Source organism: Mesocricetus auratus, unplaced genomic scaffold (genome assembly GCF_017639785.1).
Source record: "Mesocricetus auratus isolate SY011 unplaced genomic scaffold, BCM_Maur_2.0 Super-Scaffold_100009, whole genome shotgun sequence".
NCBI lineage: Eukaryota > Metazoa > Chordata > Mammalia > Rodentia > Cricetidae > Mesocricetus > Mesocricetus auratus.
Genome location: NW_024429193.1, coordinates 61873539 through 61896637, shown reverse-complemented (window position 1 = coordinate 61896637; position 23099 = coordinate 61873539). Strand labels below are relative to the sequence as shown.

The 23099-nt window shown below is 41.4% G+C and overlaps 1 protein-coding gene across 4 annotated transcripts in view; it reads right to left on the bottom strand.

Annotated features, from left to right (window-relative positions):
- Snx27 (sorting nexin 27) overlaps window positions 1-23099 on the bottom strand; it is a 72262-nt gene that overhangs the window by 6733 nt on the left and 42430 nt on the right. For 3 of the 4 annotated variants that reach the window (XM_005087711.4, XM_005087710.4, XM_040752270.1), the window contains exons 3-8: window positions 22755-22947; window positions 20483-20547; window positions 15784-15888; window positions 14493-14571; window positions 13321-13484; window positions 4781-4870 (exon numbers count right to left, since the gene is read on the bottom strand). In XM_005087711.4, the coding sequence (XP_005087768.1) occupies window positions 4781-4870; window positions 13321-13484; window positions 14493-14571; window positions 15784-15888; window positions 20483-20547; window positions 22755-22947 (696 nt within the window). The remainder of the gene's footprint in view (window positions 1-4780; window positions 4871-13320; window positions 13485-14492; window positions 14572-15783; window positions 15889-20482; window positions 20548-22754; window positions 22948-23099) is intronic. The other variant, XM_040752269.1, reaches the window with a different exon arrangement.

The following is a 23099-nucleotide window of genomic DNA, read 5'->3' as shown; positions in this document are numbered from 1 at the left end:
AGGAACACTTGCTATGCTTGCAGAGGACCAGAGTCTGGTTCCCAGCACCCACACTGGGGAGCTCATGACACTCTCTTGTGGATTCTTTGGGGACTGCACGCACATGGTGCATATACAGACAAGCAGACAATCACACATAACACATTAAAAACAAAAACGACTTCCAGGGTAGGGACTTGAAAGTTAGCTCTGAAAGAGTACTTGCCAAACATTCGTGAAGCCCTGGGTTCAACCTTTGACATCACAGAGAAGCAAGCAAAAACAAAACAAAACAAACCACCTCTAGAACAAGACAGAGCCAAACAAAGCATGCAGGTCAGAAAGGTGAAGCCTGCCAGGCAGCACAGCAGCTGGTACATGAGGCCTTCTGAACCTTCTCTACCATCTTTTCAGCTTCTCCATGTGTTTAAAAGTTTACAATGAAATAGTAAAGAAAAAAGATTACCCTGAACCCAAGCCTTCAACATCCAATCCAAGCCATATTCCCAGCACAATTATCAGGAACACTGACAGGCTCAATGCACCGCTATTCTGCTCCACGGTGCTTAACAACCTGTAATGCAGGTGGGTGGGTGGGTGCCATAGAACCTGCAGATTAGCTCTGCTCATGCTTTTTAACAAAAAAGAGCTGGCATGAAAGGAATTCATTGAGAATTGCCTCCTTCAGGACACACTTCTGCTGTTTTGATGAACATGCCTGCCATAGTCCCAATAGGGCAATTTTACTGCACCGATTTTCTTGTGGGCAGAGGGGTGAATGTCTTTGAGGTAGGGTCTTATGCAGATCCCAGTAAGCTGGCGTGGAACAGAATAAATACATCAGGCTAGCCTTTAACTTGTGCTTCTGTGTCTGCCTCATGAGTACTGGAATCACATGCTTGTACCACCATACCCAGCTCTCTGTATAGATTTCTTTCTAAGCAGCACGCAGATAAAGGCAAAGATTAGAGAAAGCGACCAGACGAGGAGGTATGGACCTCTGTGTATCCTGAATGCTCTGTGATATTAAGCAAGTATTATTCCTGGGACCTTTCCACTGCCACTGGAAGCAGAGATCACCCTCTCTCCCCTGATTCTGGGAAAACATGCACTGGAGTTCTAGCACCACTCCACATCCTAGCTTGACTTGGACTAGTCACATGACCGGAGACACTGTGGTTTGAATGTGAAATGTGTTTGAACACTTAGTCCCCAGCTGGCTGGCACTGTTTTAGGAAGACTATGGAACCTTCAGGAGGTGGGGCTTTCCTGGAAACTAGGTCAGCAGGGGCAGGCCTTGACCAACTGTCTCCCACTCTTGTCGCCAGGGCAAATTCTTCCTCTCTGAAGTTGCTTCTTGCCTGGCATTTGGTCACTGGGTAACAATTGCACTGAGTTCACTTGTAAAACAAGGCGGCACTTTATCACCAGGCTAGAACAGGACCAACACAGTCCGAATCTCCTCTTCCTGCCCATGGATTCAAAGATGTCATCCTGAAAGCCAAAGACCTTCAAGAGAGTTCTTACTGGCTTGAGTTCTAAAAACAATCTGATTGGAAATCAAGGGCACCATGTCCTTGAAGAGAAGCCAGATGTAGTCTCACTGGGACCAAGTCTGGAGACTCTCAGGTTGGCATTATTTCTCAGTTTCAAGTAGACAATCCCTGCACTGTTGAGTTTGTAGCAAACTCGAAAAGAAGAAACATTGAAAAGTTACATAAATTTAAAACTAGAAAAAGTAAATTTTTATTTTCTAACACATTTACAACATGTATCTAAAAAACTTTGCAAAATTTTAAAGCTAGGCATGGTGTATACATCTGGGAGATGGAAGTCTGAAGATGTTCACGGCCAGCTTTGGCGTGACAGCAAGTACAAACCCAGTCTGGGCATATGAGACCCCATCTACAAAAAGCAAAACAGGCACACAGAATTACTCTGCCCATTCCCAATTTTGAATACCTAAATATGGCCTTGAGTCATTACATATGCCTTAATAAATGGACCACTTGGAAAGGCATGGTAAACCAGGACATTTCATAAATGTTCAATAGTAAGAGAGGGGTGTGGTACCTAACATTAGTACACTTCAGTGAATGGGCTAAGGGTCCCTTCTAAAGAATTCTGTGCTCTCCCAGCTAACCTGCCAAATGTCCAACCAGGTCTTATGGACGCAAGGCCCTGAGAGGAACCTGGGGAGCCAAGTCTCCCAAACCTGAAATGACATTCTGAAGGTCTTCGGGTTTCACAATCTCAAATATGTTGCTGCTGCTGCTTCTTCTTCTTAAAGGCGTCCGCCACCACTGCCCAGCTCCCAAGTATGCTTTTTAAAATATGGTTTTTACTTTTATTGTATGTATACCCATGTTTGCCTGCATGTATGTTTATACAACACATGTGTGCCTGGTGCAGTGGAGGCCAAAAGAAGGCATCAGATCCCCTGAAACTGCAGGTAGTTGTGAAATGCCATGTGTGTGCTGGGAACTGAACCTCTAAGCCATCTCTCCAGCCCCCAAGACAATGGATTTTTGTTTGTTTTTTGAAATGAGACCTTACTAAGTAGCCTGGCAGTTCCATACGCAGGTTGGTCTCACATTCAGTGACCTGCTAGTGTGTGCCATCACACTTGGTCCCAGCTACTATCTTAAACAACAGTTGTGCTTTAAATACTATTTCATAGACAGGAAAATTCCCTTAGCTAAAATTCTGTCAATATTTAATTATACTTAAAACAGTTTTGATTTTCCATTTTAGCTTGTTTGTATGTATTGATAAGATAGTTCCCTGATTTCTGGTGATTTTCTATGGAAGAGAAATTATTTTTAATCATGTTAGTGATAAAATAACTATCCTCTCTAGATGTAAGGTCATGGGGTAAGGTCAACACTGACCCTATTTGCCTTCTAATTTAATGGTTCTCTGTGTATGTGTATAGGGTGATGAATGATGTCGAGACAGGGTCTCACTAAGTGTCCAAGCTGATCTCAAACTCAAATTCCTTAGGCAGCCCGGTCTGGTTTAAATAATGATCCTCTTGCCTTAGCTTCCTGAAAGCTGAGATTATAAGCATATATCACCACACCTGGCCTAATTAAATTAATAAATTAACTTAAATGGATAGTAAGTACACAGAAAGCAAAAATAATCCAAGTAGTGTATCAGAATCATTACCAATGCACCTACTATCCTGTGTGATACACATGGGACACTGCAAAAATTAGCTGCAAGTAATCTGCCAAGAGAGATTTATAAATTTATAATATATAGCATATATTATATAATATGATATATTAAATATTCTATAATTATAAATTTATAAATGACTGAAATTTTTATAAATATTCTTTACCAATGTTATTTTTATTATTCTTTTTACAATGTCCATCTGTATTTATAGCAGACACAAATTAAAAACTAATTTAAAAACATTTAAAGAGCATGCTAGGCAGCACTATCCAACAGAACTTCCTGCAATGCCAAAAATGTTCTACACCTGCACAGTTCAGCATAACTGTCACTGGTCACATGTGGCTATTTAGCATTTAAAATGTGGTCAGTATAACCAAAGGAATGAATTCTAAATAATGTCAATTTTAGACTTAAATAGCCACATGAAGCCAGTAGTGTCTAAATCAATTGCAACTCTAGGAAATCATATATAAAAAAAAGCACTACTGAGCATAACTGTCTAAAAACCTGGAGAAAAATAAGTTGTAAAAGTAACGACTTTACTAACTCACAACTAAACTAAATCTTTTTTTTTTAAAGATTTATTTATTTATTACATATACAGTATTTTGCCTACATGCCAGAAGAGGGCACCCAATTGAATTGTAGATGGTTGTGAGCCACCATGTGGTTGCTGGGAATTGAACTCAGGACCTTTGGAAGAACAGTCAGTGCTCTTAACCTCTGAGCCATCTCTCCAGCCCCTAAACTAAATCTTAATGTTCAGATCTAACTGAATGTGGTGGCTTTTTCTTGTCCTCTCACCATCTGGGAGGCTGAAATAGGAAATTCAAATCAAATTCAAGGCTAGCCTGGTCTTTATAGAGAGTCTGAGGTCAGTCTGGTCTACACACCAAGGTCTAGGCTAACCTGAGCTGAGATATGCTCTAGAATAGATAAATACTAAAAATTTAAAAAAATCTAAATACTGGGTTCTTACAGAATATTTATAATGTTAAGGTTTTTTTAAAGATGTATTTATTTTATGTGTAAGTGTTTTGCCTACAAGTATATAGGTATACCATGTGTATGCCTAGTGTCCATAGAGGACAGAAGAGGTCAGGTTCCCTAGAACCGGAACTGCAGACAGTTGTAAGCAGCCATGTGGGTGTTGGGAATTTAACTCAGATCCTCTGTAAGATCAGCAAGTGTTCTCAATCACCAAGCCAACTCTCCAGCCAACATTATATTTTCAATATCACTCTGCTGTGTTCTGTGACAGGACTCATGTAGCCGAGGCTGACCTTAAACTCAGACAGCTAAGGACAACCCTTTTTCCTGCCTCCTCCACTTCCAGAGTGCTAGGATGACAGAAATGGATCCCTATTCCTCGCTCTTCACACAAAAGAATATTATTTGGCTACTAACAAAATTATATACCTATGTATAATAATCCAAGTTTTTGATGTAAACAGGGAAAACACAATGGGATTTTTTCATTAAAGTCTATATGCTCTCCCTCTTAATTAATTAAGCCTCTGACCAGATTGTGGTGCCTTTCAAAACTGACTAGAACAAGAAGTTTAAGAGGTAACAGGGCATTCTATAAAAGTATCTGGAGACACAAACTTACCATGACCATTTTCCTTTGTTCATACAGCTTCTGTAACTGGTAAGACTTTTCCTCTGCTTTAATGTAACCTTTCTTTACATCATCAACAGCCTATCACAAAGCAAAGGCAGAGAAAGAAAGTTTATCTAGATGCATTTTCAGGAAAGCATGTATTGGCCTCAGTCACCATCATCATCGCCACAGTGATAGGTCTGGCATCGAACAGGGGTATTTACTAGAATAACTAGTGCTTCAGGGGGGTGGTATATGAGAAAGCTTAAACACATGAAAACAATGGAAGAGCAAGGAGAGAGAGAGAGAGAGCGCACACACACCATCTATTAAAGGTAACAATGACACAACGGATATGGTGAAAAGTGCGCCATGTGCAGCTAGTTAGAATAGGAGTGGCTGTAACCACAGTCACTGGAGAAGCCAAAGGTAGACCTCTCTGGGTAGGCTGAGTGAAAAAGACTCTCAGATGAAGTAAGAGAACAGGAATACTTGTGGCCTAAATACATTTAGGAAACAGATCTGCTGAACTTAAATGAAGCTATTCTGACTTAAGGCAATAGACTACTTAAGTATGGGTCTAAAATAAGCATGCTCATTCTCTCTCTCTCTTTCTCTCTCCATATATATATACACACACACACACACACTCACACACAGAGATGAGGAAGGAATGGGATAAAGAAGAAAATGGATGTTGCTGTAGCATTAATGTTACATAATGTTCCCATAGTTTTACTTCTTCTTCTTTTTTTTTTTTCTTGAGACAGTTTCTTACCAAGGCCTGTTTGGAGTACATCATGCAGACTATACTGGTCTTTAACTCATGATTCTCCTGCCTCAGATCTGAGTTCTGGGAACACAGATGTGTATCACCACACCTTGTTTCCCAGAATCTTAGAAAAGAAAATGAGTTCAAGATTGAAATCAAAATAGTAGATCAACTCCTGGCTCTATGCCCTGCTGTTGAGGAACATTATTTTATTTTGTTTTTCAAGACAGGGTTTTTCTGTATTGCTTTGGAGCTTGTCCTGGTACTCGCTCTGTAGACCAGGCTGACCTCAAACTCACAGAGATCCACCTGCCTCTGCCTCCTGAGTGCTGGGATTAAAGGTGAGCGCCACCAACGCCCATTGAGGAACATTACTTTAATTATGCAAAAAAGTGTTAATTTGTTTATGCTGTGGAATATTGCTTTAACTATGTAAAGCTGTGGTGCATTTGTTTCAATTATGTAAAGATGTGTTGCTGTTTCATCTTGCCTGTCTAAGGCACCTGATTGGTTTAATAAGATGACTGGCCATACGTAGGCAGAAGAGAGATAGGTAGGGCTGGTGGACAGAGAGTATAAGTAGGAGGAGGATTCTAGAATGGAGGAGAGAGAAGAGAGAATGAGGGAGAAAGAAAGGGAGACACTGGGGCTGACCAGCCAGACCGACAAGGAAGAAGCAGGAAAAGTAGGACACAGATGAAGAGAAACAGCTTAAATTAAGTTATAAGAGCTAGTGGGGCCAGGCGTTGGTGGCCCACACTTTAATCCCAGCACTCCGGAGGCAGAGGCAGGCGGATCTTTGTGAGTTCGAGACCAGCCTGGTCTACAAAGCTAGTTCCAGGACAGCCTCCAAAGCCACAGAGAAACCCTGTCTCAAAAAACCAAAAAGAAAAAAAAAAAAGCTAGTGGGAGCTGGGCATTGGTGGCGAGCGCCTTTAATCCCAGCACTTGGGAGCAGAGGCAGGCAGATCTCTGTGAGTCTGAGGCCAGCCTGGGCTACGGAGCGAATGCCAGGATAAGCTCCAAAGCTACACAGAGAAACCCTGTCTCTACCCCCCCCAAAAAACCCCAAAAAGCTAGTGGGACAAAGTATAAGATAAGGTTGAGCAGTCATAACTAATAATAAGTCTCCATGTCTTCATTTAGGAGCTGGTTGGTGTCCCAAAAGAAAGCCTGCTATACCCTGCAAGGTCACCTAAACCCTTTCAGTTCGACAGAACCACACATACAGATGACAACAAAAGATGACTATCAGGCAGTGGTGGCGCACTTTAATCCCAGCACTCAGGAGGCAGAGACAAGTGGATCTCTAAGTTTGAGGCCAGCCTGGTCTACAGATCAAGTTCCAGGACAGTCACGGCTATCTTAACAATTTTTTGAAGTGATAATTTTATGAAAATATTTCTTGTATTCAAAGAGACAAAACTTTTTCTGAACATCACAGTAAAGTTAATAAAGCAACCTGAGCTCACCTAAGACCTAACCTACTAACCTCTGCATGCTCAGCCTCTTTAGGTGTAACCCAACTTAAGAGAACACGAGCAACAACAACTTTAATATCCCTTGAATTTCCCATTTACAACCTAAGCTAATGCGTAATTCAGGCTGTGTGTGTGTGTGTGTGTGTGTGTGTGTGTGTGTGTGTGTGTGTGTGTGTAATTTGCTGGAAGCTGTTATAAAATAAATATCAACCATAAGTATTGGAAACAGCATATGAATATGGCTTAATAATCTTTGCAGTATGTTTGTTTTTCTGAGTGCTTTGGGGTGAATTGGAGCCAGGAAAGTTCCACCCCATGTAAAACTGTTAAAGATTTCTATAAAATACCCCTTACTCCTTCCCCATGCCCTATCTTCTGTGTTAGTCAATAAATACAGAGCAAAGCCATCTGTTGGTGACAGTCCACAGCAGACAAAGACACACACAACAGACAGAAAACAGACAGACCAGTAACCAGACTACAGACAGAGGGTAGATGAATAGAGACAAGTAGAAAATTCAAGTTTGAACATGCCCTTTTTTTCTAATGACCAAATTAAAAATTTTTTTTTTGTTTAGTTCTAATCCTCAATACCTACAGTGATGTCTGTCATAACATAAGTCGTACCTAAGCATTTGAGGATACTTCCTGGAGCCAAGGCAGATCGATTTACTCTAGCAACTCTGAGAACTCTTTCTACATATGTCAGTAAAATGTTCCTTTTACACCAGTGGGTACAACAACCAATTCTGCCATCAAATCTTTCACAATATTCAAACACCCAAACACCTCTAGATCCACCCAATTGTTTATATCTGTCCATCCATCCATCCATCCACCCACCCACCCACCCACCCACCCACCCACCCACCCACCCACCCATCCATCCATCCATCCATCCATCCATCCATCTTGTGTATGATTTTTTTTTTGGTTTTACGAGACAGGGTTTCTCTGTTTTGGAGGCTGTCGGTCCAGCCTGGCCTCGAACTCACAGAGATCTGCCTGCCTCTGCCTCCTGAGTGCTGGAATTAAAGGCGTGCACCACCAACGCCCGGCAATGTGTATGATTTTTGATACAAGGTTTCTCTGTGTAGCCTTGGCTCTCCTGGAATTCACTTTGTAGACCAGGCTGGCCTCAAACTCAAGAGATACACCTGCCTCTGCCTCCTGAGTATGTGTGCCACCACTGCCCAGCTCAATAACCTCAATTCTAAGTACAATGAAAAGGGGGATTTCAAAGGGACACATGGTCACAGCAGCACTACTCAGCCAAGCAGTAGAAGCAACTCAAATGTCCATCCCCCAAATGAATGGAAAGACAAAACAGAAGGTAATGTTAGTCAACCTATGAAATGGAAACCTTGTCAGGAATGCATTTCAAGCATGCTTTGCTAAGTGGAATAACCACCATGAAAAACAATCACTGTATAGGATTCCACTTACATGAGGCAAGCTAAAGGAGTGGGAGATGGAGTTTGCACAGGACGGTATGAAAACAGGGTTAATGTGTAGAGTTTTAGTGTAACAAGAGTTCTGGAAATCTGTTGCACAACAAAATGAATTAGCTCCACATTCCTGAACTACACACTTTTTAAAAAGCTGAGTGTGGTGGTGCACACCTGTAATCCTAGCACTTGAGGTGACAACAAGAGGATCAGAACTTAAAGGTCATCCCCAAGACTAGCCTATTCTACATGAGACTAGAGAAAGACACAGACAGACAGACAGACAGACAGACAGACAGACAGAGAGAGAGAGATCAAACAATTGAATATAAATTTGGGACAGAATGAAGAAGAAATTCTGTGTCAGAATCTGAGTTCCAAAAGATAACAAAAGATTAGAAGTAATCAATTTAATCATTCAACAACTTGCCAGATCAAAAAAGACCAAATTTCCACACAGAGCTCAACATGGTGCACATGCCTATAAATCCCCAATGTGAAGATGCAATACAAGTAGACAGAGAGATTAATGACAGGGCTACATAATGAGTTCTAGACCAATATGGCTGTCAACTTGATTATACCTGGAATCAACTAACACATAGCAGCTGCGCACACCTGGGAGGGATTTCTCTTGATTGGATCATTTGAGGTGGGGGGAAGACCCACACCCACCCCCCCCCACACCCACACCCCTAATACAGGAGTGGTTCTGGAGAAACAGAATTATAAGGATGAAATTCTGGTTCTTGGTTTTGTTTTTTGTTTTGTTTGTTTTTTTGAGACAGGGTTTCTCTGTGTAAGAGCTCTGCCTGCCCTGGAACTTGTTTTATAGACTAGGCTGACCTTGAACTCAGAGATCTGTCTTTAAAATGCTGGAATTAAAGGTATGAACCACACTGCCCACTATAAGGATAAATTTCTGAAGCATCTGGAATATGCTTTGCAATTCCCTGACACCTACAGTTACTGAAGCCTTCCCTGGTAGTAATGAAGAACATTGAAAGCCCATCGCTAGAAATATTTCATGAGAACAAGGAATTAAACGACTGTAAAACTTTTGACAATTTGGGGTAAGTAAAGAAAACAATGATGCTGGCTGGTTTCTTCTAGAAACTCTGGTTAAACTGACAGTGGAAAATCATGAGCTCAATGAAAAAAAATCAGCCAGCTCCAGGGTCACATAAACAGTTTTAAAAGCTTCTAAGCGTGCCCTGGAAGAGGGTCTTCTCTCCATCAGCCACAGAGATCAGGCTGCAGGAAATCAAACCCAAGCCCTCATTGTAAGGCTGGCTGACCTACAGTGATAGTCACCCAAGTCACAGAACCAGAGGGGGTCAGTGTTCAAGGACACTGATTGACAAGGAATAGGATCCGGTAACTGAGGTGAAGATGTGTAAGAGGATCCCAAGGTGGAGGACTTTGAACCCTTAGATTCTGAAGGGGTTATCTCACATGAGGAAACAGTCTCCCCATCCTTAGCAGAGGATGCATCACCAACCCCTGAAGTACTGCCCTCCCCACCTTTGCTGGAGGAACTAATCCTTCCTTGCCTGCTGAAGCAGCCGTGGCTTTCTCTGAAGGAGATGCCAGTCAAAACAATACTGATGTCCCTCAGGGCCACCAGTAGTTGCCTCTAGACCCATAATCAGACTTAAGGCCAAGCAGGTTCCTACAGGGGAGATCAAAGGTGTGGTTATGAAGGGATACACCGTTATCACTAAAGGCCTTAATTAATTCAAACAGCAGTCTGGAGAATATGCATGGGAATGAATTTTAAGGGTACAGAATGAAGTAGAAGGAACTGGGTTAGGCTGAGTTTATGAATATGGACCCATTGAGTGTAAACTCTAGCTTTAACATGGAAGCCCACCCAGTTTTTTGTTTGTTTGTTTGGTTTTTCAAGACAGGGTTTCTCTGAGGCTTTGGAGCCTGTCCTGGAACTAGTTCTTGTAGACCAGGCTGGCCAGGAACTCACAGAGATCCACCTGCCTCTGCCTCCCAAGTGCTGGGATTAAAGGTGTGCGCCGCCGCCACCACCACCCAGCGCCCACACAGTTTTAAAAGGTGTTGAAAGTTTGACCAGTTGGCTTCAAAGCTACACAGAGAAACCCTGTCTCAAACAACTTAAAAAAAATTCTCACTCAATATATCCTGAGTACAGTTTCCCTCTCCCTCTACCCCTCCCAGTTCCTTTCCACCTTCCCTTCCATCTGGATCCACTCCCTTTCTCTCTCTCACTAGAAAACAAACAGGGCCTTGCACCTCACCAGGGCATCACAATAGTCAACCGTGTTAGCAAAGGTATGGGTGAGTCAGCCCTGAAACTGTGAGAATGGGAGAGCTGTCCCCATTACCCATTTGTCTTGTGGCAGCATGGGTTGGGGAGAGCTGTCCTCCTCAACCCCTCTCTGCCCATCAATGCTGGGGCAGGTGGGAGAACTGGTCTTGTGGTCATAAGAGAGGGAGAACTATCCCTGACCCCCACCAGCTGCAACACTCAGGAGAGCAGGTTTTGCACCTCACCTGGGTAGCACAATAGAACACCGTTGGCACAGGTAGGAGAGAGAGTCAGTCCTGAAACAATGACCATGGGAGAGTTGTCCCCATTTCCCAACTGGTGGACCAACCCTACAGCTGCCCAGGCCCAGACTTGGCCTGCCCAAAACATCTAACCCAGCTCTGGTCTGCTGAAACACGTGAAGGATCCTGACCCATAGATCCAAAGCTACAGGATCTCCACAACACAAGATGTCCAGGAGGGCCCAGCATCAAACGTATAGTGGAGACCAGGGGCCTCGAAACAGACCAATGACTCTTTCTTTACAACGATTATGGACCAAGAAATATATGGTGTGACTTACTGGGTCACACTGCAGCTTCCATGACAAGATTTTTAATTCCTTACTGTTTTACTTTTCTCATTTTAATTTTTTTCCTTTTTCTCTCTGGAGTTTTGTTTTATTGGGTTGGGGTGCCAGGGCAGAGGGAGGATGGGAAGGGATGGGGAATCAAGCTACATGATGTGAAAAAATAATAGAATAAATTTTAAAATTAAAAAACAAACAGTTTTCTAAGGGATAAAAAGAAAATATGTAAGAAAAACAAAAACTAACACATCAGAACTGGCAATAAACAGAAGGAAAAGAGTCCAAGAGAAGGCACAAGAATCAGAAACCCAACTGTTGGCACACACAGGAATCCCATAAAAACACTGAACTGGATGCCATGATATATACACAGAGGACCTGGTGCAATCCCATGCTGGCCCTATATATGCCACCTCAGTCACCTAAATGTTCTCCTTCTTAATGTGAGTTTTAAGGATTAGAGCCCAGTTCTTTGTGATTGCAGAGCCAGTGCTCTTACCCCACTGGGCCATTTTCCCAGGTCCCTGAATGTCCTTGGAGGGGCTATGCTAATTTTCCCTTGTCTTTCTATCTTTGAATTGCTATAAAGGGACCCTGTGAAGGTGCTGAGAGAGAGCTCAGTTAGTAAACTGCTTGTTGTGTGAGCACAGAATCTAAGTTCAATTCCCAGCACCCATAGAGATGGCTCATTGTTGAAGAGCATTTGTTGCTTTGACAAAGGAGGCAAATTTGGTTCCAAGCACCCATGTGGTAACTTATAACTATCTGTAACATTCAGAGAATCTAATGTCCTCTTTTTGCTTCCCTGGGCACCAGGCATGCATATGGTATACATACAGGCAGACAGACCACTCATAAACACTATAAATGAAAAAAAAAAAAAGCCAAGAGTGGTAGCACATGCTCATAATCCCAGTGCTGGGAAGGCAGTGACAGTAGGATCCCTGGGGTTTGTTGTTCAGGTAGTCTACACCTAAATGGTATGTTCTAAGCCACAGAGAGGCCAAACTAGGAGTCACCATTCAGTCTAAACAGCATTAAACCAAACCTTGTATGTCCAATCACATTTTAATATGGTTGCTTATATTTCAGTCACGCTCATGTATTAAGTCTCCACACACACACACACACACACACACACACACACACACACACACACACACACACACCAACCAAACCCTAAATATGGAGCGCCTGGACATGACCAGTTTGCAGGACAGTGAACAGGAGAATTCTTCCACCTTCCAGGAAGGCAGTACACTCCCAGCTCTCCCATGATGGATGCTCCTAGGCTCTAGACCTTTTTAGGCAGACAATACATTAATGTATTTCTGCTTATTCATGTTCTTTAAAATATCCTCTGTAATAAAGTGGTAAATATCAAGTTTCCTGAGCTCTGTGAGAAGCTTAAGCAGAAGCAGTATATGGTAGGGGAGGGAGTCATGGGAATGTCAATTGCAGCCAGCTGTTTAGTAGCAGTTTCAGAGGACTTGTAATTAGGTCTAAAATGGGGGCAGTTTGAGGAATTTAGACCTTGATCTGTGGGGTTTGATATTTCCAGGTAGATAATGTCAGAACTGAATTGTATTTAATGATGCCTTGGGTGACAGCCACTCAAGCATCACACACTTGCTGGTGGGGAGAAATCCCTAACCTACAAAGTCTTTTGTGTTGACCATGATACAAGAACACAGTTAAAACAAACAAACAAACAAACAGATATTTTGCCTTTCCCAGACACACAGCATATATAATACTGCTTTAAAAACCCTGAACATGTATAAATCATAAGACTTATTTTGTTGATAAAAAAATCCAACTTTAAAAAAATTCTGGCATAGCTCTAGCACTTACAAAATGGAATACGCTGTACTGTAAGTGTAACTTGGACCCAAGGATTCACACTGAATTGTCAAATTACCAGCTATTTACAAACAGAAAAAGAAACTGGCTCTTAGAGGAAGACTTATTTACCTACCTGATGAAAGAAGTAAGTAACAGCAAGGTCATTGTCATTTAAGAGGATTTCTTCTTCCGTTGTAAAGAGCCACTTTCGAATAGTCAGGCAGGTGCCTGGCACAGCTGACGTATAATTCTGGACGTAGAGTTTATGAGGAAATTCATTGGGTGCCAGCTTACGTACTAAAGGAGACAAAATGAAGAAAGATGAAGTGGAGAGATATATAGGAGTTTCCCAAGTAGGAACCGTACAAGGCAGACCAATACAGAAGTTGTCATTAATTACAGCATCAGCCCAAATTCATCAAGAACCTCTACCTTAGAAATACATGACAACTGCATATCCAGCCAAATCTACCTTTTCTAACTAAGGCTCTGGCCAGTAAAGCGGATGACTGAAATCTATTGCTTGAATGACAGGTCTTTCAGCTAACATGATTGCAGAGGGTGCCAACTCCCAAATTCAGTAAAAATGCTTCATCTATGATCTGATAAGCTACAAACATCAAAGTGGACAAGCTAAGTCCATCTTCAGAGCAGCCTCTCCTCTTACCCAGCTATGGGACATCTGGAGTCTCTCCAATGGCCACCTGCGATGTACTGCATTTATTTATGCAGAGCCGAAAAGTACTTCTTTCTCATCCACTCCCCCAAATCCTAAGGCATTTGCCATAGTTCAGGCCTCTTCTGAGTAGCTTCCGAGCAGCCTGCTCCACTGGGCTGGGATTACAGGCGTGTGCCAACACATCTTACTTCTAATCCTTATACTGGCTTCCTAAGTCCTTTCTTGAGGCTTACTTGGCTTTTCAATATTTCTCCTTTATAGAAAGTGAGGAGTCTAAGCTAAAGCTTAGAAAGCATAAGATTAGAATCCAAACATCTGGCATCTTACCAATTCTTTATTACACAGTCTATGTCAAAGTATTAGGCTACTGAGAGTTGGGATGAAAAATAATAGAAAGATGGCTGCTCCCAAGGAATCAAAATTGCTATATACAGCCAAAAAAAAAAGATGGATAGATAGTGATCAGAAATCCTTTACAAGATCTATCTGCCAGTCTGCTTGCTGAAGACAGCTAACAAGTGGATTCTCCTGTCATCCTTAAGCTCTTCTTTGGCAAAGCAGTTTCTGTAGTAAGAGTATTAGAATAAACACCCCAAATAAAATATAGTACAGCCACCAGCACTTACCAAAGGAATGATTGATAACTTCAAATAAGGCAAAGTAATTCACTGTGGTGCTGTCCATGCCGACCTTTGCTGCAACAGCCTGGAGTTTAAACAGGGTAGAGTTGCTTCAGGAAGAGTAAGTTAAGACAGTGCTATTGGGGCAGGAATATGTTTGAGAAGGGGGGAAGGGAGACATTCTGCATCCTGGATCATAGAAATCACCACGGCCCACAGCTATCCTTAAGTTACACATGTGTCCACACATACATGAGCCCAAATATAGCTGTTCTCTGTGAGCACCTCCCTTCCAGTACAAGCTGATAATAGTTCCTCCTTGGTGTCAAAGTTCCTTTTCAAGTATGAATTAATTCCACAAAGGTATTTTTTCTTTTTTTTAAAGTGTGTGTGGTGTGAATGAATGCCTTATATATTTGGATGTTGCAGAAACCAGAAAAAGACAATGATCACTTAGAACTGAGTTATCACTCCAGCTCCCACAAAGGTGTTTTGTATCACTTAAAAAATATATTTGATAGGGCAGATCATAAAGTGAAGACAATTTTTAAAAATACTTAAGATATTTACTTTATTGGTTGTCTCTGTGTATGGGGGTTAGCTCATGTGGAGGTCAGAGAGCATGCAGGAATCAGTTTCCTCTAAGGTTCGACTCAGGTTGCCAGGCTCAGAGGAAGAAGCCTTTACCCACTGAGTCATCTCACCACACCTAAAACAGAGCCTCTGACACCTAGTTTCACACAGTCAGCTCACATTTACTCTAGACTGTTAGCACACAAGATCTCAACCGTTGATTATTTAGTTATTTTTATGTGCATGCGTGGTTTGCCTGCGTGTGTATCTGTGTGACTGGTGCCCATGGAAGCCAGAAGATGTAGATCCCCAAAGAATGCAGTTGTAGGCAGTTATCAGCAGCCATATGGGTGATGGGAATTAAACCGGGGTCCTCTGGAAGAGCAGCCACCACTTTGGTTGCTAAGCCATCTCTCCAGATCCCTCAACCTTTCTTTTTTTGTTTGTTTGTTTTAGAGAAGGATCTCACTATGTTGGCTACATTGGCCTTGAACTCCTAGATGCAAATGATCATCCTGCCTCAGCATCCAAAGTACCCGGAACTATATATGTACATTTCTATGCTTAATCCGTGGGCTTAAAACATTGTCAGTTCTATTCAGAATTCACAAATTATACGAATTAGTAAGTGTACTCTGAGTATTTTGTATGTATTAACTCATTTAATTTTTTACTGAGCTTCACATCATCCAATGTCAAGTGACCTTGCTCAAGTTTAACTCACCTGGTATACTTGGTCTGTGGTGCTGTTCTTTTTAACTCTGACTGTAACGGTTGTTCCATCCGGTAACGCTACTCTCAGTTCTACATCAGACACACCATTGTAATTCTAAAGGAAAAGAAAGAATTTGCAACCAGTAAATTTTCACTCTCCTTGCTAAATGCTAGCAAAACAATATCTAACGTTAAGAAACAGGAAGTAAATTCTATTTAAAATAAGGAAAAATGAAGTTTTAAAAGTTAATGTATTTACAACTCATAAAGCTGACTTTATGGTGTGGAAGTTAAAATAATGCTCCCATCTCAAAACAGACTACTGTTGAAAAAGTCCAGGTAAAACCCAGATGAGATTTTGGTTCACTCTTGTCACTCCATTCAGAACCCACAAAAGAGAGAGAGAAAAAACAAAACAAACAAGAGCAGCCTCATCACTGGTTGGATAATTAGGCAGTTAGGTCTGCTTAAGGGATATGCTGATGTCCTTTCAGAACCTTGACGTGATCACACCATCTTCAAAAAAAATGCATGAGACTTAGGGATATAAATTAGTGTCATGCCCAATTTTCTAGCAAAGACTATACGATTCTTACTCTACTTTATTAAAAACAAACACAGAGTTGGGAATATAGCACAGTGTGAGAATGCTTAGGGATTTAGCACCACAATAAATAAATAAATAAACAGACAAACAAATAAATAGAGAAATGAGTAAATAAATAAATAACCAGCCCTCGTTGCTTCTGATAATAACACCTTTTTTTTTCTTTTTTGGGGGGGTTTTCGAGACAGGGTTTCTCTGTGGCTTTGGAACTAGCTCTTGTAGACCAGGCTGGCCTCGAACTTGCCTTTGCCTCCTGCGTGTTGGGATTAAAGGCATGTGCCACCATTGCCCGGCTTTTTTTTTTAGATTTTATGTGTATGGTGTTGTCTACATGTATGTATGTGCACTATGTTCATGCCCAGTGCTCACAGAGGTCAGGAAGATCTTTAGATCTCTTAGAACTAGTGGACAGAGTAGCTGGGAACTTAACCCAGGTCCTCTGCAAGAGCAACAAAGGCTCCTAATTGCTAACCACTTCTGTAGCCTCAACATATTTTTCTAATACAGTGTGTCTCTTTTCTGAGAGTTTTGTCTTGCAGCCCAGGCTCACCATGAACTCAAGGCCACCTTTCTGCCTTGGTGTCTAGAATGCAGGGATTATAGGCATGAACCATCACACCCAGCTTCTAATAGATTTTTGACCTTGTAATTTTTTTCTCTTCTTTTTTCTTTTTATATATTTATTTTATGGGTATTAGTGTTTTACCATGGTGCCCAGTCCCCTGGCACTGGATTACAGACATTGTGAGCTGCCATGTGGGTGCTGGGAATTGAGCCTGGGTCCTCTGGAAGAGCAGTCAGTGCTTTCAACCGGTGAGCCATTTTTCTAGCCAGACCTTCTAATTTTTATTACTGAGAAATAATCATCTAGAAATAAGTTCATTTTCATTAACCATAAAAAATTACTATTCTTTGTCCAAAAGTACCCTAAACATTACAATAGCTTTCCCCCTTACCCACAGGGGTTATGTTCCAAGATCCACAATGGATGCCAGGAACTATAGTTGGTACTGAAACCCACAATGGATGCTGTTCCCACCTACACTAAGCAATTATCATGCACTGCGGTCGCAACTTTTATAGTTTATGGTGCTTCAACAAAACCAGCATAAATTGACTTTTTCTTGTCCATAATTTCATAGATTAAAAAGGGAAGGAGCATTCCTACTATAGACCTTGGCAATCTTACCAGAAGTCTTTTTCTTAATGCTGTGAGGGAAGTACTCCATGGCTCCCCTTGGGTGTATGTGATTGCCAATAATGTACTCTCAAGCATCATTAAGGGTTATTTAAATACAGCTAGCACTCTAGTATAGAGTAGGCACACTGAAAACTGACTCAACTATTAGATGACTACCACACAGGGACAGCATAGAATGACATAAAACTTTATCATGGTACTCAGAATGCCATACAATTTCAAGCTTTACAAAGTGTTTATTTCTGAAATATTGTATTTTATAGTTTTAGATCATGGCTGACCACCGATAACAAAGTAAAACCATGGGTAAGGGGAAGGCACTATTATACTTTATACTCTTATCTACAAGAAGCCTATAGTCTAGTCAGGAAAACAAGATACATACTAAATAATTGATGGACAATACATTTGTACTACATATTCACCCTTCTATCTAATTAATATTTATTAAGCACCTCCAACATGCGTGACACTGTGGTAAGGCACTGGGAATATAAAGATAATCAAGATTTAGCTCTTACCTACTGGTAGCTCACACACTCTTGTAAGCTAAAAATATAAAGTGACAAACTGATTACATGTATAAAAATCAGAAAATGAGATGGCAGTAACATGATGATTGAGTGATAACTAACTGCAGAAGCTCTTGCTGGGATGAAAACTGATGATTTGTGTCATCCAAGAAGAAAGACTTCAAAGAGAAGATGGACCTGGAAAATGGCAGACTAAAAGCTGCCTCTGCATAGCATAGTGAACAAGGAAAGTCAAAGTAACAAAGAACAGATTCCATTCCAAAGACAGAGAGCAGAGCATGGGATAATACAAGGGGCATTGATAAAGACAGCTAAAAGTACAGAGAACCAGAAGGGTACTCCTAGAGGAGTGACCTTTGACGTGTTCTAAAAGATTAGCGATACAAAAAACTGGGCATGGAGGCAAAGTGAGGGGGGAGATTCCCTGGAAGAGGACATGAACTCTAGGGAATGACAAAAGGATTAAAGAAATAAAAAGCATTCCAGAGCCAACGAGAGGTTTGGTAGGTTTGTTCAGCTGATAAAGGCATTTGCCACTAAACCTGATGACCTTGACGAGTTTGATTCCCATAACCCACATGATGGAAAGAAAGAACCAATTGTTCCCCAAGCTGTCTACCATGTTGTGACATGTGTGCTACATGGTGTACAGGCATGCGTACACAACAAATAAATCGATGTTAAAAACATATTTCGTAGCTTTGGAGATGTGTCACAGTGGCAGAGCATTTGCATGAGTTCTGAGGTTTGAGTCAGCACCATAAAGGAGAAACGAGAGCACCAAAATAACTGGAATAACACTACATCAGACAATGGTAGGGACTGAGATTAGAGACAGAGGCCAGAACATGATGGGCCTCATGAGTGCCATGTAGAAGTTCAAACTGAATCCTGAAAACTGTGACAAAGGTTCAAAATTTTAATTGGGGAAATGGCAGTAAAATAGAACAGCTTTCTAAAAAGCTTAGCTGTGAATGGAGAAAAATGGTTACTAGAAAGAATGAAATTTTGTTTTTTCTTTAACATGAAAAATTAGCCATGTTTTTATACAGAGACAGAGAAGCAGGGAGGAGTGATGGAGGGGAGAGAAAAGGAGGGGAGAAGAGAAAAGAAGGTAAAGGAGAGGAAAGGGGAAGGGAGAAGAGAATTTTACCATTTTCTCACAGCAGCAGAATTATGGCAGTCAGTTTTGTTTTGTTTTTTTGATTTTTACGAGACAGGGTTTCTCTGTATTGTTTTGGAGGCTGTCGGTCCAGCCCGGCCTCGAACTCACAGAGATCCGCCTGCCTCTGCCTCCCAAGTGCTGGGATTAAAGGCGTGTGCCACCACCGCCCGGCGGCAGTCAGTTTTTAATTAGTCCTGCCACATATACCATTAAGAAGGTTCCCCAACATAAAAGAGACCCTAAACCCAGTGCCTTGGAAGTTCTGAGATCAGCAGGCCACTACGTCACTTCTACATAATTTTACAGCATTCTAAAGGAGGTAAACCATCATATTTGTTGATGTATCAGGGTCCACCAGACAATGAAGAAATAATCAAAACATTACCTCAGGAATATACAGAGAAACTTGTATTACAAGAATACAGTTTACCAACATGTAGGTCCAAAATAACCACTGTGGCTGCCATTTGTCATCAGATAAAAAATTACTTTTAAAATAGCTTCAAAAATAGCAAACAAAGAGGGACAGACAGGTAGACATGCAGAGGGTTAGTATAGTGAGAAGGAGCAAGTATCTTCTAGCTCCAGCTGGTAGGAAAACAAGACTCACAAGGAAAATGGGTGGAGCTAAAAATGGAAATAACAGGACTCATGTCAGAAGGAAGACAAGCATTGCATGCTTCCTCACATGTTTTCATATGTGTACAGGACATGGAAGTGAGAGGACCATACAGAAGGAGTCTAACAGGAAACAAAAGAGAATGATGCGGTGGTAAAGAAAGACTGCATCACATTTTTCTCTCACATGCAGACTCCAGACTCAAATGCATAAATAACAATGAATAACAAAAGCAGGAGGGGACTACTTGGAGACAAGGAGACCAGAGGGAAGAGCAAGGGAGCATAATGAGGGGTGGCTATGGACAAATGCAATGATGTGTGCATGTGCATCTGCACATGGACATATGTGCAGTTGAAAATACGATGACATTTATTATTTTATAGCATAACTAAAAAAGAAACAAAACAAAAAGACAGAGGTGAACCTGGCTCTATGTCTTAAAGGGTAAATATATAGGAAAAGGAAATGGAAGTAATACAGTCATTGGAGAGTAGACTGCAACTTAACCCACAAACATTACCTACATTTTTGCCCATGAGGAGCTAAGCAGGAAATTACCATTGCAGGGGGTGTTTACCTACCTCATCAGATTCTGACAGGAACTCCTGCATGATGTCGCTCTCACCAATGACTCGGATTGAACACACTGTAGAAAACAAAAGATATCAGGCCCTAAATCAATAATATACATTTAAATTATCAGGCCTAGCATGGTCATTCATATCTGCAATTCTAGTACTTGGGAGGCTGAAGCAAAAGGTGTGCTGCAAATTCAAGGTCAACCTGAATCACAGAGTCATTTCTAGACCAACCTGAGTTATATGGTAAGACCTTGTATCAAAAAGTATATAGAAAATGCTTAAATCATTGGTAACAGGCAACTATAACCTAGTATATGTATCCTTAGCATATGCAATCTTAAGGCATAACAAACAATTCACCTAAATGATATAGAACAGCATAATAAAAGGAAATATAAGGATGTAGCTTGCTAAAAATGTTAAATACCAAAAAGTATAGTAGATTTAAATTTTCAGCCCTGTGGGAACAATTATCATGGCACTACACAGGAAAAAATAGGCAATAGAGGGAAGAGAAAGGTCAGTTAAGAATAAACCAAATATCATATTGAAACACAAAAGGAAAACATGTATTTGTCCTAGGAACAGCAAGTCAGAACAACATCTAACATCACTTTGGAACAGTGGCAGGTAACCAAGGATTTGAGCTCATCAGAGCATCTAAGTTCACCTACCAAGTGATCTAAGAGAGACAGACAGAAAGACAGAGAGGCACACAGAGCAAAACACAGGGAAAGAAAGGGAGAAGAAAGGGAAGGAGGGAAGCACGTAACTAAGTCACTAGTTGTGTAATCTAAGAAAGGTAGCCCTCCCAAGGATGATTAAAAAAAACATTGACAGTTTTTATTGCATTAGATAGTACCCTATCTAATGTCCCCATAGCATGTTCGAGAGACCAGTTTACTTTAGGAAAAACAGATGGGGAAATTCCACAAGTTTCAATAAGGTTCACTGCCAATGTTAGTTTTCTTGGAGTGTTTTGTTTTACTTTTAAATCCAATTAGGTCAATTAGTCTTTACACTATTATTCTTTTAAACTAATATTCTAAAAACCCCATTGCACGGTGTGGTGATTTGAATGAGAATGGCCCCCACAGACCCCTTTGTTTGAAAGCTTCATTCCCAGTCGTTGGAACTATTAGGTGGGGACCAGGAAGTATAGCCATGTTGGAAGAAGTGTCACACTGGGCCTTTCTTGTGGGTGAGACACAAGCTCTCAACTTTGGCTCCGGCTCCAGTGCCATGCCTGACTGCCTGTTTGCCTCCACTATGCCCCGCCATGATGATGGCCATGACTGACCCTCTGAAACTATAAGCAAGCCCACAATTCAATGCTTTCTTCTATAAGCTGCCTTGGTCATGGTGTCTCCTCATAGCAATAGAAAAATGACTAAGACACACAGCTAGCAAGCCACATAACTATAATATAACAGTCAGGTGAATCTCTTCCCACAACCAAGGGATTATCTTATTCAGATCTGTGTCATTTCTTTCTTTCTAGAGAAGCAAATATTTCAGTATCTACATCCATAGAACCCCAAGTTATCATCTGGAAGTTTCACCAATTCTACGTATAGGCTGCTGAGAACAAGGACACTTTAGATGGCCAACAGCTGAGCAAACCTATACAGGAATTTTTATACAGGACACTGCCATGAGCCATGTACCATAATATGTATTTATAGGTAAATATAACCCTATAGATAAAAGTCCCCCAAGGACCACCAAGAACTATTCACTTTTCTGTTATGAGTTCTCTGCTAGTGAGCAAAGCAGGTACTATCACTGTGGTGAACATTTCAGCCTTGCCTTCAGGGCCCAGGATAACACTTCTTATCCAAAACATGACTTCCTTACACTATTGAGTTTTAGGAAACACAGCTATGCAATTAAGGAATCAGAGGCTATGCCCACTCAGCAAGCACAGTTTAATGGACTAGCCTATCTTTTAAACTTTCTTTTTCTTGGTTTTTCGAGACACGGTTTCACTATGTAGCCCTGGCTGTCCTGGAACTCCCTCTGTAGACCAGGCAGGCTGGCCTTGAACTCACAGAGAGCCACTCCCTTCCCCCTTAAACATTTTTAAAACTTACATTCATTTATTTGTCCATCTGGGTGGGGCACACACCTACCACTGCAAATGAGTGGTAGTCAGAGAACAACCTGTGTGAGTTGGTTCTTTCCTTATACATGTGGACCTTGGGGGCTGAACTCAGGTCATTAGATTTGGTGGCAGGTGCCTTCACCTACTAAGAAATCAAGACTGGCTTACCCTTTTCTAGATATTCTTCCAGGCCCCGACGACGGGCATCTAGCTGTTGTTCTGATAATGAGAATGGCCACTTTCCTGGAAGTCGAGGAAATGTAAAGTTGGCAAACTCTCTTTTCAGGTTTTGGTGCAGGATGGCAAATTCCCGGTACCGCTTAGAACACAGCTGCCGCCCTGCCATGTAAACATTGTACACCTGGTGAGACAGAACGAAGAAGCCATGGTCATCTAAAGTCAGGTGCGTACTGCCATCGTGTCTTTCTGTGCACAGCACAAAGAACAGTCACAGCCATTTTGAAAGAAAATTTAATAAACACGACAAAAGTTCTACACACAAGAGGGCTACTC